Source organism: Aptenodytes patagonicus, chromosome 5, assembly GCF_965638725.1.
Source record: "Aptenodytes patagonicus chromosome 5, bAptPat1.pri.cur, whole genome shotgun sequence".
Lineage (NCBI taxonomy): Eukaryota > Metazoa > Chordata > Aves > Sphenisciformes > Spheniscidae > Aptenodytes > Aptenodytes patagonicus.
The window spans coordinates 77,888,377-77,907,975 of NC_134953.1; the positions used below are offsets into that span (position 1 = coordinate 77,888,377).

Here is a 19,599-nt window from a genome sequence, read left to right on the forward strand (position 1 = left end):
GAGAATAGAGCTGAATGGTGGCAATGAACTCATTTGTTCCCCCAATAATGAAGAATGACTCTTTCTTTACCACATCTGTGACTGTTGCTATGGTGACCCAGACTTACCTCATTGCTTCTCGAAGTGCTCCTCGCTCACTAAGAGTCGTGTGCTTGATGTCATCAAAATTATTTTCTAGTTTCTCACAGCTCTGCAACAAACGGACAAATCCATGTAAGACTCTTAAACAGTATATTGTATATGTATTAACATTATTCAACATCATGCAAACAAAACATTTATATTATGTAACCTCAAATTATGCATTCTGTTTTAATTACATAGGAGTCATTAAAAAGACATTGAGAACTCAGAAACAAAGTAAACATGAATCTTATTATATGGTTGTCATGGAAATCATCTTATGAATGTCCCATAATGAAATGTATAGAATTTTTACTTTTTTCTTCTTTGAAAGAAAAATTAATTTTTCCTTTATCAGTATGTGAGGCTACAAAGCTACTATACACACACAGGCGAGAACAGAAACCTAAACGTGCATTTTAGAATTATAATAAAAGTTATAAATTCTGTCCCAATGAAACAGCCAGTGTTGTTGGAACAAACCAATCATATTTAATTCATATTTCATTTAATTTTTAAAACATAACAGAAACTGAAAAGATTAATTGTTTACAGACACCTCAACCACTTAATGTTTTTCCAGATTAGAGCTCACCAGTATTTCTAAAAGTAATATGAAGCCAGCAATTTTGTGACAATAAATGAAACAAAACTTCGCTATATTCTGTTAATTATTATTAAATGTGTGACTGGTTCCATTACTCCAGAGTGCTGATCCTTTTCTCCTGCTCCCATAAAGGCAGTACAATTGATTCAGAAGATACTGGGGAGTACAGAAATTTGTATATGTGCAAAGTGAGTGTGAAATACCAGCAAACAAGAATTCTCTGATCATCTGCATTATCCGTAGGATTTTTATATTCTCTTGAGGCTTCGTCAATACAGGAGGCTTTTAGGTTACCCCTGTTCTCTGCAGCGCCTTTCTCCAATACCAAAACTTACCTCTGGGAGGCATAATTTTGCCATATGGGTGTAAAAGAAACACAAGTTGCAAGCGTAACAGTTACTATTGCTAACAACCTTGACGGCAGGATTGTCAGGCTCTTTATGCAGTAGCTTTAAAGAAAATATGTGCACTATTATTTGGTCACATTGCTGTCACAGTTTTTAATATCCGAATTAATTTTCAAGTCCACATTTTAAAGGTAGTTATAATAAATACAATAAAAGTTACCTATTATTTCTTTTGTGCATTGATTCTTTATTTTCATAATTACATTCAATTTGAGGCTACAAAACCATTACTGGAAAGGAAATAATTAGATATTTGTAAATGACCTAACAAGATATTTTAGCTTGTCCAATTAACATTTAAACTATCATTATTTTTAAATAAGATTATAGACTTTTTAATACAAAGTTTTAATGCTTTAACAATACATTTCTGAGCAGGATAAACAAACAAAGCTACATTAGGGACTTTTGCAATCTTTTCTCTCCCTTATAAAAAATGATGCATGTCTTAATTATGCGTAGTATATCTTATCCCATGGCTAATCTGATATTTTTTCTTTGTTTATATTATAATCAGCTGTACTTTGTATGGCAAAATCCTACCCAAAAACTCGAAGGGATTACGCGAGAAAGACAGGGAGGCTCTACAATGAAGTGTTCCATTATTTAGATCAGCATACATTGACCTTCAGCTCTGAGCACATACAGGCAGGTCAGTCATTTAAAATACACAAAAGAAATCCAAATCGACAATACTAATTAATAAAGAATTCCTGATTCATCAGTACTAAACTGAAAGTATCTGTGCAAGCAAAAATTAACCCTCCCATCCTCCAGGAAAACAGACCAAAAGAAACACCGTTTGGAATGTTGCTCCAAGCACTGAAAGAGGAAAGCCCGTGTTTTAACAATCCTGTGCCACCAGCATCTCAGGACGGGTTCAGAAAATCTGAGCATCACACAGTTCATTTCTCTTGACCTTGTGGTATAAAGCATGGAGAAACGACGGAGGATCCAAAGCACACAAGATTTTTATCAAACACAACTAAATCTTCTCTATATCATACAAGCTAAAATAATTGATGCTCTCCATGTGGAAAATGCTGAAAAGAGTAAGTTCAGCTGGTATTTCTTCTTTGTCTATATAGCCCATACTGTGTTAATCAGCTGAAGGGCAACAAGGCGGCCCATATCTAAAGAAAATGCTGTAATCATGTAGCCTGACACACACAAATATTCCCTCTCGACTAGAAACCCAATGCGAAAATGAATAGATAACCCAGAACAAAAAATGGAACAAATTTTATAGATTCAAACAATAGATATTGTACCAATTCATTTGGCAAGATGAACTTACTTCTAACCATTTCTGAGAATTGTTTCTGGACAATATCTTTCTCAGCTACTTTCAGCCAAATAGCTCTCATCCAAGGTACAGCAGTTGGAGAGCAAATAACTTCACCATTAGGAAAAAATGAACTAAAAACTGAGCCAGATGCAAACTCCTGAAGGAAGATGACCTCATAGTACTACGTCACCAGTTACTGCATACATACTAAACAGGAGAGTGAGCAAATATTGATCATACCCACAGCTTTCCAGTTAGAGCTGCAATCATCCAAGACAGTATGTTGGATTCTGTCAGAGAAAGGAGAACAGGGTATCTGAAATACCAAATATAAGCATAGCTACAAGTGTATAGGCACCACTTCTTCATGGGTCTGAGTATCAGCTCGCGCACTACATTTATAGGTCATCCGAAAGGATATCAGTTTATAAGAAAGGCTACCAAAATGAATGAAATTGTGAGCGTGAGAATACTCTGAAGAATGTGTCTGGGAAATGATGAAACTTCGGTAGACCATGACCAGGGTGAGCTTTACATTCTTAAGTATTAAAACAGTAGCAAAAATTGAGCTCATTCTATTATCCGTGCTACCAAGTAGATTAATATCTATAAAGATCTCGCACAGGGCAGTATGTTTTGGCCCATAATACTTCACAGATTTAAGTATAATGAGCAATTAAACTCCCAGGTGTTTCATTTTGAGCAGCAGCTAAAGTAAAAAAATCAAAACACAAGCAATGAAAAAAATTGGTTTTGGTGGCTTACTGCCAAGTGATTTTCTGTGGGTATAGATAAAATCTAGAAGTTTTAACTCTATGATTCAATAATTTTATAGTATTTTATATGTTATCGCTGTTGGCAAATCTATAGTGCTGTTTGATACTAAACTAAGTATCACCTTTGAGAAGTTCAGGAGGAAAAATAAGTGCAGAGATGCGATTAGGGACATGGCCATCGTAAGTCCAACTACCATTGCATGTCAAAAAGCCACAAAAGTCTAAATACTGTTTCTTAAAGGATTCTAGCATAAATAATAGGTTTTTAAATGAACCAAAAAGCAAGAGAGTGGGGAAGAGATTTTATATATAAATGAATGGTTTATTTATCATATGAGATCTTAACTAAAACTACATGACAACTAGTTAAAAAGGGAGACATAGACTGGATATCCACAAATACCTGTGGCATCACACTCAGCATACTCGTGGAACATCTAATCAGAAATGAGAAAGATGAATGATGAATGTATGAAGATGAGGAAGAAGGAAGATTAATGAACAAATTGAAAAGCTTTTCCTCCCATAACCACAAAAATATGACTTTTTTCCTAACTGCAATCTATTCTTGTTAATAAAATAAACTGCAAGCTTTAGGAGCAAGGACTATGTGCTCGTAATTCTGTATTTTCAGTTATGGTGAGTGATAATATTAATAATATCATGACATAAACTTTATAATAATATCATGACATAAACTTTATAAAAATATTCTAACAGTCTGAGGAAAGTCAGCAACTACCAAGTCCAAAGTACTCTTACTCTTTGACGCTGGTTGAAGTAACAAGCTAGCTCACATAACTGGAAAATATAAATAAAGAATCACTCTAGTTTTAAATAAAAACCTAGGATTCTGGCAAAAGTGAAGTTGTACTTTTTAAAACACATCTCTAAACAATCATCAGCTTAGCTTTCTTGTATATGTTTTTGTCTTGGATGGAAAAGCCCTCTTTGCTTGACTTAGTCATTTGAAAAGCAATTCTTGATTTGGCCTCTTGGGTCAAATGAAAAACTTTGCAGGAGTAGCTCAGAAACCAAAAGCAGTCTATCGCCTGGTGTCATCACTGAGGATCCTCCTATATCACAAAAGCTTTGCTGCCTCTGCTCTGCCATGGCAGGCCTAAGAGTCAAGAGTTTTGAGAAGACCATAACTCAAACTCGCCCATTCTGCGATACAGTACTGATAAAAGAAGTGACCCCACTTCCATTGAACTCAACCTTGAATCTTCCATCCAGTCAAACGAGAGTGGGATCACACTGAGCCATATCCTGCTACTTTATCCTGAAATACTTCGCATAAGACTTTCAAAAGTGTTAGCATTACAGATAATGTCTTACACACATTTTGAGATAGTTGAGAAATAAAATCTTTTCATCTGACAACAGTGTAAGACCTATTCTAAGGCAGCCTGCATCACTGAAGTTGAGTAGATCTCTTATCCTAGTTGATACACTGCCAAACCAAAAGCATTACTTAAAATACCATCCCTCTTCTGTGAAAGAAGTTTTTAGGTAAGTAGCATTGCCGAATTCTTGGAATTCATTGCTTCCACATGGTTTTAGGAAATTTTCTTAGAAAGCTTGAGGTTTTTTCCAAACATTTGTGAAAGTAAATCTCACATTTTTACTGTCAAATGTTCTCTGTGTATTAAACATAAGGAACATACAGCAGTTGAAAGATGGAACAGCTCTCACCTGTTCGGTTTGTATTTACTATTGCTGCTAATGCTAAAACAAATCCATTTTTCTCCTGTTTTCTCCTTTATAATCCATGAAAAAGGTTCCTACAGAGTATGTTGTGTCTTAATTTTCTATTGTTCATGCAGCCAAATTTTAAAATGTGCATATTAAATGTATTTGTACCTAGATTTCTGAGTGCTTAAAATGAGACAACCTGGTGCAAATTCTGAAGGATGTAGTAGCTCCCTCTGATATTTCAATTAGTTACCTTTAAGGGAGGTAGGTTCCAACGACAGATTGCCCAAACTGTTGGGGACCTATAGCATCTACTCTAAGTACCTACGTCCTGTACAGATTCAGCAAGAAAAGTCTCAAATTTTGCTCCAAAAATTCCTTAAAAAGTCAAGTCCCACACTTGCCACAAGGCTGACCACATTAGCTAGCTCTTTTGAAAAAGTTGGCCATAGTGTAGAAGTGATCTCCTTTAACAAAGTTGTAATAAAAACGCTGACTTCTTTGGGGGACTGTATAAAAAGTGTGGAATGCTTATTTCCATACTGATCTTATTGATATGTAAAATGTTAACACCGATAATCACTTGTTATTCTGGAAATGAGAAATATTTCATCAGCAGAAAACTTTAGAAATAACTAACTTCTGTTTTATAAACCTAAAGCAACATTGTAATAGCAATCTAAACTGTAATATATTGCTGCAAGGATAATTATTAAGGGAAAACACAGCTGACATTTTCTGATTTATGCACACAATCAGAGATGGAGTCCAAGGACTGTGACATAATTATCTTCATGCTAACAATTTTTGTAAATCTCTTGACAGAATTTTAGCTAATTTTAAAATGCTTTCTGAAGATTAGCACTTAAAACTGTTGGGGAAAATAGCACAATTTATTAGCAAGGGTATAATTGTAAACCTTCCAAATACTCATTGTGAATATCATTTAGACAGTAACTCCTGCTTTAGCAGCTGGTATGTAAGACTCCAGTTTATGGAATCTTGAAACAACAGAAAGAGTAGAATCTAATTAAACAGGGTTACATGCCAAAGAAAAATTATTAAAAACAGACTAATAGACAATTTTTATGAATTTGCAACAGCACATCTACTTCTTTTGATGCGAACTTACATAAGTGTGCTTTATTCCAATGAAAGCTAAATATTCTTAGCAGACTTCTCTCTCGATTTGGAACAGACTGTCTTTCTACACCGAAACAACACAAAAAGCTAAATGGTTCCATTGATCTTCTCTCACAGACTTAAGCACCCAGCTGTTATTGGGTAAAATGACTTACATATATTGCATTTATTCTAATGTTGGTGCTACAATTCATTAAAGTTATTCAGTAGCCGATAGCTGTATTCCATACAGGAAGCCCCCTTAAACTATCTTCATATTGAGCAACGAAACAAAACCGATGTCATTTGCCAAAGGGTTTTATCCAAGAGCATTCTTAAAAACTAAACAAGTAAAAGGATTGTTTGATCCTAACTGTAAGATATTACGACCTACGCAATATCTACCTACCACATTCCTCCTTCCTATTTGCTGTGACTCATTATCAAGGGGTTCTTATTCCAAACAGGGGGAAAAGCAGCTTAAAACTGATACCTGACCAGCTGTTCACAAAGGAAAAACAGGTATTTTTTTAATATGTACATATTCCTAATATCTGCAGAAAGTATATTGAGCCCTCAAGTATTTACATAACGTTTGACAGCATGTCATTCATAATACATGAACATTTGTTATAACAATTTTTTCATTATGTGATACAGCCACATTGGCCAGACAGGCTCTTTGAAAAATATAGATATTAATACGTCAAAAATAGCAGACTTCCAACAGAAAACCAGCTCTAAGTGTTAGTAATCAAGTAAAAATCAATAGAAAAAAAATTAAACAGAATTGTGGGTGGCTGTAATCAATGCCTAATTAGCATAACCATGTTAATCTTTCTCAGGTGTTTTTAGAGGAATATTATTTTTAAGGCAGTAAAAAGAGTGCACATGCAAACTCAAACACAAGTATCACATTTTCTCCACAAACAGGAATATATTGCTAAAACAATACAGATACCAGGAAACTCCAATGCATGAGAGATTTTCTGAAACTGCAAGTGTGGTTTTTTGTTATTAACTACCAGAAATACTGTCAATGTAATTGGGAATTCTGAAGTGGAAGCAGGCAATTTTGGATTTTTTTAAAGTTTTCCCAGTTTAAAATATGGTGCACTTAATCCTTGAAGACAGGTAATTATATAAAAGTTAATTACTTGTTAAACATACATAACACTTTAGTTTGCAATTTTACCGGGACTGTGAAAGATCTTCCAATCTGAGATGGCATTCTGCTAACTTCCTTTTCATGCTGTTTCACGCACAAATTTCAAGTGGCAAATTTATAACAGCCTTCATGTTCAAATAAGGGTATGATATCTTGCTTGCATTCAACCTGCTGTTGTCAGAGCAGATGCAGACACCACGTGTTTTGGCAATGGATAACACATCAGATAGTAGTGATACAGGGAAGATGAGAAAAGACATTCTGAAAGGACCAAGCATGCAACACAAAGAATAGTACACCAAAGAACTCGAAAGAAAATAATAAAAAGCTACAAAAGATATGCAAGACAGCAGAGGCACAGCTGGAAATGATAAAGGAGCAGAGAATGCAGGTGATGCCATTAGACAGGACATTTTATAATGCTCCTCCCCTTGTGACTCAGCTTTAAAAAACAGAGAAAACTTTGAGAACAAAAAGGAAGGAAAACCTTTGCCTCTCTCACTTTTTTCCCCTCTTCCTAGAACAAATGTTAAACTTGATCAGTAGATGAATGGGAGGACTTTGCAACAAGCTACCGGTCTCTGCATCTGAAGGGACATTTTTAAGACTGCTTCCCTGTATGGGATAGGGCTCTGTAGCAGGGAACAATACACATCATCTCTTAGAATATGACAAGCTTTGTCTAGATACTATTTCTTTTGTAATGTGGCTGTAGTCCTGCCTTTTTCCTATTGGAGAGCCTGAGCACTACATGAGAGCCTTCACAGAAGTTTAAGATCCTGTCTGGAACCCATTCTTGACGGTTGAATCCTCCGATTCTCCAGTACTCATAGCATAAATTTACAATTTAATTCTTTAAGGGCATGAAGTCTAAGTAAAGAGGCACAGGCTCTACGCAGAATTTCTAAATATACTATTTTCACTTGACAGTGAAAATATAACTAAGTAAAGATTAGTAAGAAAAAAAAAATAGCCCAAATGCTGTACTCCCTCCCCTCCCAGTACTTTCCCATACCTCAACCTAGCTTGCTTGTCCCTTGGGATTCTTTACTCTGCTTAGGCAAATATTCCCCTGACTCATCGAGATTAAATAAAATGAGAGTATGTAGGTAAAGACAAGACTCACATTGAGAATTAACATTTACAGAGCTCATAACCTGGAAAAAAGGAAGAATCTTTAAAATGCAGGTAGAACTGTACTCTTAAGGAAAAGATTATGTTCTTGACCTTCAACAAAGAGCATAAGAAAAAAGACATACCCAAAAGCCCCTGCTTTTTTGGAAGCCGAATGACCAAGAATATAAGGAATTAACGCCACATATTTGAGAGTACCAACTTACAGGATCCCTCTTATTTTTCCTGCATAGCTAAAGAATTATTAAATATAAGAGCTTTTCAAAAATTAAAGTTACAATAAAATGCTTAAACATCCTGAAACAGTCCAGCCCTATGTAGAGGAATAAAAGCAAATTACATGTAGCAGGCTTGCTTCCTCAGCCCAAGATGCCACCTCTCATCTCCTACAAGGCACATTTTATTCTCCAACAGTATTTTTCAGAAGTGCCACAACAAAACATTTTCTTTCATGGTTCTGTGTTCACCATGCACTATAGCTCCCTGTAGTTGCCTCAGTATTAAAAAAAAATAACACAACAGGACACAATTTTCCCAACCAATTCTGCAGAAGCTAATCTGCCTAAGCTATTTTGCATGATCTTGCATAAGCTTCTTTCCCAAATAACTATGAGAACTGACTAGGCAAGTGTGCTGGTTTTGGCTGGGATAGAGTTAATTTTCTTCACAGCAGCTGCTATGGGGCTGTGGTTTGGATTTGTGCTGGAAACAGTGTTGGTAGCACAGGGATGTTTTCGTTCCTGCTGAGCAGTGCTGACACAGAGTCAAGGCCTCTTCTGCCTCTCACCCCACCCCACCAGCGAGCAGGCTGGGGGGGCACAAGGAATTGGGAGGGGACACAGCCGGGACAGCTGACCCCAACTGACCCAAGGGATGTCCCACACCATATGACATCATGCTCAGCATATAAAGCTGGGGAAGAAGAAGGAAGGGGGGGATGTTCAGAGTGATGGCGTTTGCCTTCCCAAGTCACCATTACATGTGATGGAGCCCTGCTTTCCTGGAGATGGCTGAACACCTGCCTGCCCATGGGAAGGAGTGGAAGAATTCCTTGTTTTGCTTTGCTTGCATGCACAGCTTTTGCTTTACCTATTAAACTGTCTTTACCCCAACCCACAAGTTTCCTCACTTTTACCCTTCTGATTCTCTCCCCCCATCCCAGCGGGGGGGAATGAGCGAGCAGCTGGGTGGTGCTTCGTTGCTGGCCGGGGTTAAACCACAATAGCAAGGTCCTACCAAGGTCCTTCTCTCCTAATCTTACAGATCACGTCTTTCTATTGACAGTTATAGAAACACATGCACCAGCTAAACTATATTCCATGTACTACTTACTAAATTGTGTACTCCTAATTCTCTCCAACATCTAAAAGACTTACCATAAAATAGTCTTTAAGCCCCCTGGAAAGAGCCTGAAAAGATGCTAAATACAAGGCCAAGAGCCAAGGAACTGGTGACAGTACCAAGGGACTAGACTCATGTACAGAGAACACCATAGGATCTCTGACTTCCAGGCTCCAGGCAACCCAATGTTTCTGTCCTGCAGGGGGGGGTGAAAAATCCTATCCTCTGCTTAGCTTAGTAGAAGCAAACAGTGTCAGGTCTGCATGAAAAATACTTCAGAGCCTGTGACTGATGATATTTCTTGCCATAACCATATGTGGTTATGTCACTATGCTCACTGGCCAAGTCCTCATAAAGGAGCATCTTTCCTCCAAATTTTCTTTGCAAAAAACTGAAACAATTCCACAAAAAATACTATTAAGATCCCATCCTCTGACTTGGTGAATTACCAAGAAAAGAGTATATGCGCTTGTATTCTGGATTACCGTGTTATCTGAAAATCAGTATCACAGCGTAAAAGATGACTTAGATAGCAATGAAACAAATTTCCTCATGTGACAGTTGAAGGTACTTACCACAGACAAAGCCAAATATGAAATTGAGACTAGATTTCCCCAGAGGAATAACTGGAAATATTAAGTTTGCTTGAGAACTACCTACCCGAGTCAAAGGAATAAGAATTAGGAAAAAGGCTGCAGCCAGTAGAACACAACCCTTGTGTCAAGACCCTGGTGCGGTTCTGTTACATGCTGGCATTTTGTATCAGATTTTCCATCACTATCATTCCCCACGAAAAATTGAAGAATGATTTGACTTAAAATAATCTGAAGCTCATTCATAGACTATGAGAGCCATATGCAAACACCAACAAAATGTTCCCTCAGCTCTTACGTTTTAAACTACATGTTGACTCTGAAGTAACTGTAGATGATAGCAGGACATGTCATGAGAAGACATATAAGTGAGCTGACAATTCACATATCTCTGGAAAAAAAAAACTAGGCTGCAATTTCTCCTCTATTTCCATTTTCTTTGAGATTCAAAAGAAATGTCCTTGTACTGAGATGTTCAGGAAAGCCAAGTATTTAAATACATTTTATATTAATTGCCATCTAAAATAGCTAAATCAGAGGAAAACTTGCTGTCTTTTTCTTTTTTTTTTCTTTTTTCAAAATACCATGAAGAAAAAAAATAGTGAAAAGACTACTGTATTTATATGCATTCTTTACTATGCTCATCACTGACTGGTATCTAAAACCTTATTGGAACACTATAGGGTCCACATACAGTAAGACAGTGACCTCAGACTCTAATATATACAAAGTCAGAAGAAACAAATGGAAGCACAAAAAAAACCCACAACCCATGAAACTAGAAAGCATGTATAGGAATGTACAAAGAACAACCAAATCGGTTCACTGGGAGCCAAAACTGCTTAACAGTCAACACAATTACATATCTTTAAATATCATGTATCAAGCCAGGTTAGTCAAAATGAAAGCTTACACTCATTGCTAAGGAGGTGGAAAGTCAAGTCTCGGGCGGGGGGGGAACAACAAAGTAGGCCAGTGCAAACACTGTTGCTGCAAAATATTTTTTCCCTCTCAAAAACTATGCAGAAAATCAGAGGTATGGGGCTATTACAATGGTTGCAGATCCTACGAAGTTATCACCATCTGTTGTGTCATCTATTTACAGACACACAGACATAATCAAAACTGAGGAAAAACTGCTCAAATAAGTGTAATTTTCTTTGAATAAGATACCATGCATGTTTAATAAGCTTGAGAATCTCCCAATACAAATTTAAGGGAATAAACGGTATTGGTTTCTTTTCTGTAAGAAATGACATGAACGAGAACTTTCCTATACACAGAAACGAACAGGGTTTATGAGGAGCTACATTTGTCAGCAGGGCATTCAAAAGTTCTTTTCATAGTGAACATTAGAAAAAGCATTAAGAGAATGCTGCTGTAATGCTGTTTATTCACATGCAGTTTGAAAACAACATCCAGGATAAATATATAGCCTCAGGTCTCAGTTCCATTTACCACCTTAGAGAGAAGAGCATCTAACAACCCGATACCTCAGTATGGCACTACGCACTCTTCTAGTTCTGTGTCCCATTTACTGTCTTCTTTGTAAGGTTTTTACTCCTTTGGAAGCTTTCATATCTCAGCCTGAATAGCTTGCTTCTCCCAAAACCTTCTGGCCTGCCTTCAGACAGCTCAGACTGCTGTATTCCCCTTCTTGTCAGCCTCTTAAAAATTGCTGTGTTCAAGCTGAGGTGAGCGATACCAGCAATGCCCCAAAGCACTAGGCAAGCACCTTCCCAGCAATTCCCAAGCAAGCAGGGACATACGGAGCCAAGATTCACCAGAAGAGAAGTGTGATGCAAGGCTTCTTGGTATGAGCTAGTCTTAGCACTCTTTGGAGGATTCCAGTTCAGGTCCCACAAACTCTGCTCCTCAAGGCATTTGGGGCTAGGTCACAGTTCCTGAGCTAATAAATTGGGTCTCTCAGCAGGGCTGGCTCTGTCACAGCATTTTCCTCACATGGCTATGCTACTCTCAAGTCTAGAAGTCGCTCTAACTATTGCAAGTGAAGGGCTTTTAGTTCCCAGAACACTGCACAGGACAGACCTGCCCCTGCTTAATGTGTTTAACCTGGAGAGTACGAACAACCCACTCCCTCCCTGCAACCAGAGCTTAACCTAGTACCCTTAGTATCCAAATTTTACAATAAAATGCAATAACCTAGTTTTGAAAATGCTGTTTTCAAACATACACACTGAGTATTTTCTAAATAACACTGAAACTCTAACTTTAAATTATTTTTCCTCTCTGGAAAACATATTGGACTTATTAATCAGTCCCCAGCTCCTGAGTGTCACTACTACTATTGCATATGCGCAAACAGAGCAATAGGAAAGAGCAGGGTGGCTGCAAAGCAAAAAGAAACAAAAAAATCATTACTCTCTTAACACGATTACCAAATTTCTCCTTTTTCTTCTCGAAGCCATTTTCATCTCCAATTTTTAATTCATATTTTTATGCAGCAGTTTCCCTGTTTCCCTTGTGTATACACTGTTTGAGCTTTCAATTTTTAATTTTTCTTCAATGGTGCCCTATCTTTCCTTTTCTTTTTTTTTCTTCATTACCTGGGTTTTTTCCTCTCCTGGTCTGTTTCCTCATGCTTGTTTACTTTTTTCCCCCTAGTCCTTACTAATTATTTCATGTCTCTTGATCTGTTTCATTATGTGTCATGGCTTTTCCTTTCTTATTTTTTTTATGTTGCATTCCTTTATTCCACTCCTGCAGCGCTCTGATTTCTATGTGCTTGCTTAACTATTACCCAAATGGCTCCAAGCAGGACACACTCAAACTGGAGAATAAATAAATTAAAAGAAAAATACTATCTGTGGCCATGTGGTGTTGCCTAGCAACGCCCTGTACCTCTCCACAGCTTTTCTAGAGCCCTGGTGGCAACAGAGCTTTTCAGACTTATTGCTACAAATATATGCAAGATCCTTCTCGCATTGATTGTCCGTTCACTAGCAAATAAATGCAGATAAAAATATAAACGAGAAAGAGAAACTCCAGAGAAAGAACCAGCAACAGGACTACTCTTCCAGCACAAGAAATGGCCACATACTCTGATGCGCGCTGCCCCCTTGTCTCTCGTGTACTCTGTAAAAGACGCGCAGCTTATATGTTATTACTGTTCACTAATACTACTACTGTTACAATCTTTGAGAAATAGACTGCAAAACATATTTCTTAAGCAATTAAAATTTGTGTTAAATTCACCCAACTCTTAAATAGTTACTGTGTGTGCATTACTGGCTGACATTCATTGACTTCTTACACTCTTGCAAAGTTGCTTCTGAAAGCTTTGCGCTAAAGAAAAGATAGTAGGTAGCCTCCAGATTGTACAGGATAGGAAAAATGGTCCAAGCATTGTCGAAAATGCAGTGGGATTATAAAGGAAGTGAAGTTTGTTCCTAAAGCTTATAGATCCAACCTTAAAAGATTTTCAATATCTATTATTTCTAATTACTTCAGATGCGACAGAAGTGAAAGCGAAGCTTCCCCCCCGCTTTTCTTTTAAAACAAAAGTTTGCTGGGCTCAATCTTCAAAAGTTAGAAACAAATGCTCATCAATACTTTACAAAGTATTGATGATTTAGCATTAGCTAGACTGAGTTTCAAGAGGACAGATACTAAGCCAGTTTCCCTGACAGTCCTTTTTTATTCCGCAGCAATGAAAGACTCCTTCCAACAGCCAATGGCAACTTCTGAGAAAGAAAAGTCTTTTTAATTTGGGGATGGAAATAATGCTTATCCAAGGGACTAAAACTTTAAGGATATTAGGAGTCCTGGAAGGGGGAGTCAAGAAATAGAAACGCTAAAGCAAAAGATAACTACGTAATTTAGCTAAGGACCAACCTGTGATGAAGCCCTACAGAATGGAGAAAATGTTCAGTTAACATGTATCTTTCTGAAGGGCATCAAAAACAGTGTTATTACCTGGGAATTTTTTTATACAACTAAATCAGCCTCAAAGCAATTTGATGTCTGCATAGCAGACTATCAGTAGCAAGTGAAAAGAGCGCACATCGGAGCACATACCTTAAAAAGATATTTAACAGCATCAGTCTACATCTGTCAGCTACAAATTGTTACATAGTAAAGAGAAACTGCAAATGATCCACATAGGTAAACAAAGGACAGAAACTAATATTCAGGTACATAATCCCAGTTTATTAACCTCATTCCTACAGTAATGTTTGTAGAAATTAAAGGCCGAAGTAAGGGTACAGAGAACACAGCAGAACCCATAGATGATACAGGTCACCATAAAACAAACGCAGACATTGCGAAGTCAAGCACTTAAATTCAAAAATGCCTAAAAAAGGTTTGCCGTTTCAAAACTTGATTTGCCCCCTTCACGCGTATGCAGCAAAACACCAGTTTTAATGATATGATCATGTGCTATTTTACACAGAAGTGCTGCCTGACTCAGAAGACAGAACAGAGAGTGCTCACCTAATCAATAGCCTTTCAACGTCTGTGCTTAGTGTGTGGCCTTATTTACTGCACGCTATTCAAAACCTTACTTGAAGGCAAAACTACTTTTCCCCATGAACATTTCAATGACACTCATCACTACGGTATCTGAAGTGATTTAAAAGCAATTTATTCTACATACTGTGAATATCCCCTTTTAACAGGTAGCAATCGGCACAGAAAGTCTACCGAATAACTTGAGCACGCTATGTCAGACACCTATGGTCCAAAACAGTGAAGTATATAGGAGACTGGAAGTGACAACATGGATGATCAGACTTACTCTCGTGCTTTCACATTCAGTTCACATTCAGATTTTCTCATCCAGTTGATGGAACCATCACCCTCTGATCGGCTGGTATTTCTAAATCGTCTTCTCTCTTAATTCCAACCATTAAGCTCCTAGTCATTCTTATCCTCAGCCCTTGGCTGTACGGCCTCCTAATTGCACTATTACATTTACTCTTATCTTTTTTTTATTCTAAACTTCAGTGTCACACAGTTCTTTATGATGTTCTAGTTCCTTCTGTATTGACAGTGCCTGTCGACTTTCTTGTAACATGCTCCTAATATTTATGTCAAGCTCATTAATGAAAATATTAAATGGTATGAATCTGAAGACTGATCCTTCAACAAGCTCTGCTCAAGGCCCGGAAGCTCTTTTTTAAGCACTACTCACTCTCATTTCCTTTCTAGCCCATCCCTTATCCATGTTACTATTCTAATCTAAGCAGACGATACTTCATTATTAATCGGCCAAAAAAAAGCATACCTTGTCAGTGTGTCATGATCTATCCCCAACAATAAACCCCAACATGTCTTATTCCATCTTCTATTTACCTTAATGCGTTTAATAAATCTTTGCTTCAAAATTTGTTTTAAAAGTTCTGCATGCTGCTGATATGAGACTAACAGAGTTATAGCTGCCCATCAACTTGCCATCTTTTAACATACAGAAGCTGCATCGGGTATTCTTTAATCAAGTACCATAACATACAGCTTGCTTTACTCTTAGGCCTGTAATTTCACATGTCAATTTTTCTGTGATACTTTCACTGATATTTTTCTGTCCCTTTGACTTCAGAGATGAAACCCTCCAAGCTTTCCTTCTGGCCTTCTGGCCCCCTGCCTGGGGTAATTTCCATTTCTGCACTTGTCTGCCTATTAGCCACCTCTTGTTTTACTCCCATTTTACTGAAACTAGAACAATGATTTACAAAGATTTTAGACAATACCCAGGATGTTTAATCCTATCTTCACACTTGCTTTCCTTGTTATTTTATTTCTTTTAATTTAGTTAGCTTAAGAACCTTTTACTATTTGTTTTATATAGCTGAATAACCTTTTACTATTTGTTTTAATTTCTTTCACCAGGTGTGACTCAACTTGACTTTTGAAAGTTCTCACTTTGCCCTCTGTACTTTCTCCTTTGCCCATCAATCCCATCTTTTTCAATTCCTTATGGGTTATCCTCATACTCTTAATACTCTTTTTGAAGTTGTTTTCCAGTTCAGTCTGAAACTCTTCTTTACAAGTTGGGATGCAAATTCCAAGTAACTTTTGTATATTTGAATTAACAACAATCTCCTCAAAATTCATGTCTTTGAGCTGTTTAGTTCAGTTCAGAGATCTAAATAGTTTCCTTAACTTCTGAGTTTGTCTTATAAAATAATAAAATAAATTTTGGTAATTCTTCTATAGAATTTATATTAAATTAACTCCAAAGAAAAGCTTGATGAACATTATATTCTGTGATTATCTATTCTATGACTTCCCCCATTTGCTAAATTTAAGGCTGAAGTCCATTCAGCTTGATACCTGAATTAGTAAGAGTTGATACTATTTAAAATGTTATGTTAGCGTTTCTGATTTAATGACTGCTACTAACAAAGTTTGTCAGTTATCACATCAAAGAATACCTGCACGCTACCATTATCAGGATCAGTAGTTTTCCAGGCTGTATATAGAAAGTCAAAGTGTCTTACAATGACTTACCTCTCTAATAGCATTACAATCAATTTCAAGTATAGAAAGTTGTGAGGGTAACAGAATGAGGACGGTGAACTTCAGAAAATATAATTTCAATAGACTCAGGGATCAGGTTGGTATGTCTCCTGAAAGATATACTGATCAGTAAAGGAAACCAGGAGAGAGGGCAAACCCTGACAGAAATGCACAAAGGGAAACTATTCCTGAGCAAAGCAAAAAAAAAAAAAAAGCACTTAACAGACCTTTATGATCATACCATGTCTCCCCCATGGCCTGGAAATCAAAATCGTAAAAGCAGGGAAACTATGACACATACCCAAGTAGATAAATATCTAAGTATAAATGAACAGCACAAGCACTGTAGGAATAAAATCAGAAAGCTAAGGCACCAAGCAAATTTCAATTAGCAAGGAAGAAAAATAAAAAAGAAGAAAAAGGTTCTATATACATGAGAAGTAAGAAGAAAATAAAGAGAAGTACAGGTTACGTACAGGAAAGGAGAGCAAATAACAAACGACGCAGAGTGAACTGAATTATTCACAGCCTTCCCTGCTCTCTTTATGAAGATGGCATGGTATAGCCATAACTATTACTGTAAGTATTATTTTTAGCAAGAACATGGGATTGCAGGCTTGAGTATTAAAAAAAGAGGTTGGGTTTGTTGGTTTTTTTTTTTTTATCAGACAGATGTAGTTCATATATCACTGAGTCAATCTGACTGAAGCAATCCATAGACCACTATCAATTGCACTCAAAGACTCTGAGGGCTTGGGGTTCCAAAAGGCCAGGAGAGACAAACATAATGTTTCCCTTTACAAAAAAGGGAGTGAAAATAGCAATTCTAGACCCCAGCAGAGAAAACAGAGTACTTTTATTAAAAATGATAATGCAATATTAAAAAAACCAACATCGGCATGTAAGAAACAAAGTTCAATCAATCTTATTTTCTGTCCTTAAGAGGATGAATGGTCTCATGAATAAGTGGTAGATGTGACAAATCTCGAGCAAACTTTTTTTTGTAAGTATTCCACATCACATTTTCATAAGCCAATTAAAAACGTAGCCTAGATAAAACAAATATCCAGTGAGTGCACAACTTACTGAAAAACAACCCCTAGCTTGTTTTCTATCACTGAAAAAGGACCTGAATCAAGATGCTTCATGATTCACCCAGGACCCCAGTGACCTGGATAGCTGGAAAAGAAGAATGTACTAATGGTTTCTACCAACATCACGTTTGGTGGAATAAGGGAAACAGGGAAGGAGGAGATATTAAACGTTTTAAAAAGCAAGATAAGAATTTCAAAATGAGGCCAAATTGAAGGGTCAGAATTTAGGCCATAAATTGAATACAAGACAATCCAGTGCTCTTGCAGAAGGAACAGCACATTGTAGGATAGTTCAGTGTGTGAGGCAAAGAAATTATTTCATTCTACTTGGTGCTAGCTAGGTCCCAGCTGAAAAATTGCGTAGTTTTTCATCATCACGATTAGAGAAAGATGCAGAAAATGAAAATCCAAAGAAAAGCAACAAAATAACAGTTTCAGAAAACATGACCAGCAAAGAAGAGTTGAAGGAAAATAGAGAACTGGAAGGATATCTAACAGGAATCTTCTGATATAACAGATTTTATACCAAAAGGGAACAATCATCAATTGTTCTGCAAGTAGGAGAAGGACAAGACGACAATTTGATCTTCAACAAATGAAATATAGTATATTTTAGGAAAAACTTGCTGTTGCATTGATTAAACACTAACAAGAATGAGAAGTCTCCAACATCATATGCCTTTAGAAGTGCGTTATACAAATGCCTGTCAAGAAATGTCTACCTATATTTCATTCTGTCCCAATCCAGAAATTCTCTCACTATCCCTCTCAAACCTAGGTTTTTATGATTCTATGATTAGATTGATTTCTATTTACAGCCATAGCCAAATTTAAACCTGCTGTGTGGAGACTCTATAGCACATTTTCAGCACACTAGAAATGAGTTTACTGCCCTTCCCTAAAGTGATTTTGATCCATAAAGGTTTGGTTTTACCCTTGCTATCTTTTTACCGTCTGTTGCATTATTAACATAAAATGCTTTACCTTTATGTTTGTCTTTCCTGAACAGTGCATATCCTTTAAGGCAACTGTACAGGTAGTAATTTGGATGCTTCTTAATTTGTTTACTTGATTTAGCAATGTTAAGAACGTTCCTCTCACATGGCACATGAACAAGAAATCTTCAACTTATTTTTTTAAAGGAAAATACAAAGAGACATGAATTACAACTTGATAATTTTCAAATGGAATGCACGTGGTAGGATCTTTAGCTCTACAGAAGAAAACCTCTGCCACTTTAGCTAGCAATTAAGCAACAGTAGGTTGTTGTCCTGTTCTCGGTATTAGAGGGGAATAGAAAGTTTTGCTGAGTGATTGTTCCAGATACTGGTTGAAGAAACAGGACTGACTGGAGATGGAAGAAGTGACTGCAGAACACATGTACATGTAGCTTTCTGAAGACAGCTGGAACTGCTGGAACAGACACACAGCCAGAAAGACTAAGAGGGAACATGCTTCGACATGGCAACACCACAGCTCCAGAGACTGGGCCACCCACCAGTTCCCATTTCATCAATATGAAGCGCACACGCTGTAAGGAAGGTTCTTGTGCCAAGGAGTACCTAGGATCTTTGCAGACTGAAGAATCCCCAAAACATTACTTCTGATATCAGTACTGGATGGGATACTATGTTTATTTTCAACACTATATTCAAACAATGTATCAGTTTATAAAACAACAAAGAAATCGTCTCAAATCATTCCTGAGATGCACCACCAAAAATTTAAGAGTTCCTGAAACCAGGACACTACCCTAAGCAGAGAGTACTGA

At 37.0% G+C, this 19,599-nt stretch overlaps 1 protein-coding gene across 5 annotated transcripts in view; it reads right to left on the reverse strand.

Annotated features, from left to right (window-relative positions):
• DPYD (dihydropyrimidine dehydrogenase) overlaps window positions 1–19,599 on the reverse strand; it is a 377,405-nt gene that overhangs the window by 328,532 nt on the left and 29,274 nt on the right. For all 5 annotated transcript variants that reach the window (XM_076337802.1, XM_076337800.1, XM_076337801.1 and 2 more), the window contains exon 3: window positions 108–190. In XM_076337802.1, the coding sequence (XP_076193917.1) occupies window positions 108–190 (83 nt within the window). The remainder of the gene's footprint in view (window positions 1–107; window positions 191–19,599) is intronic.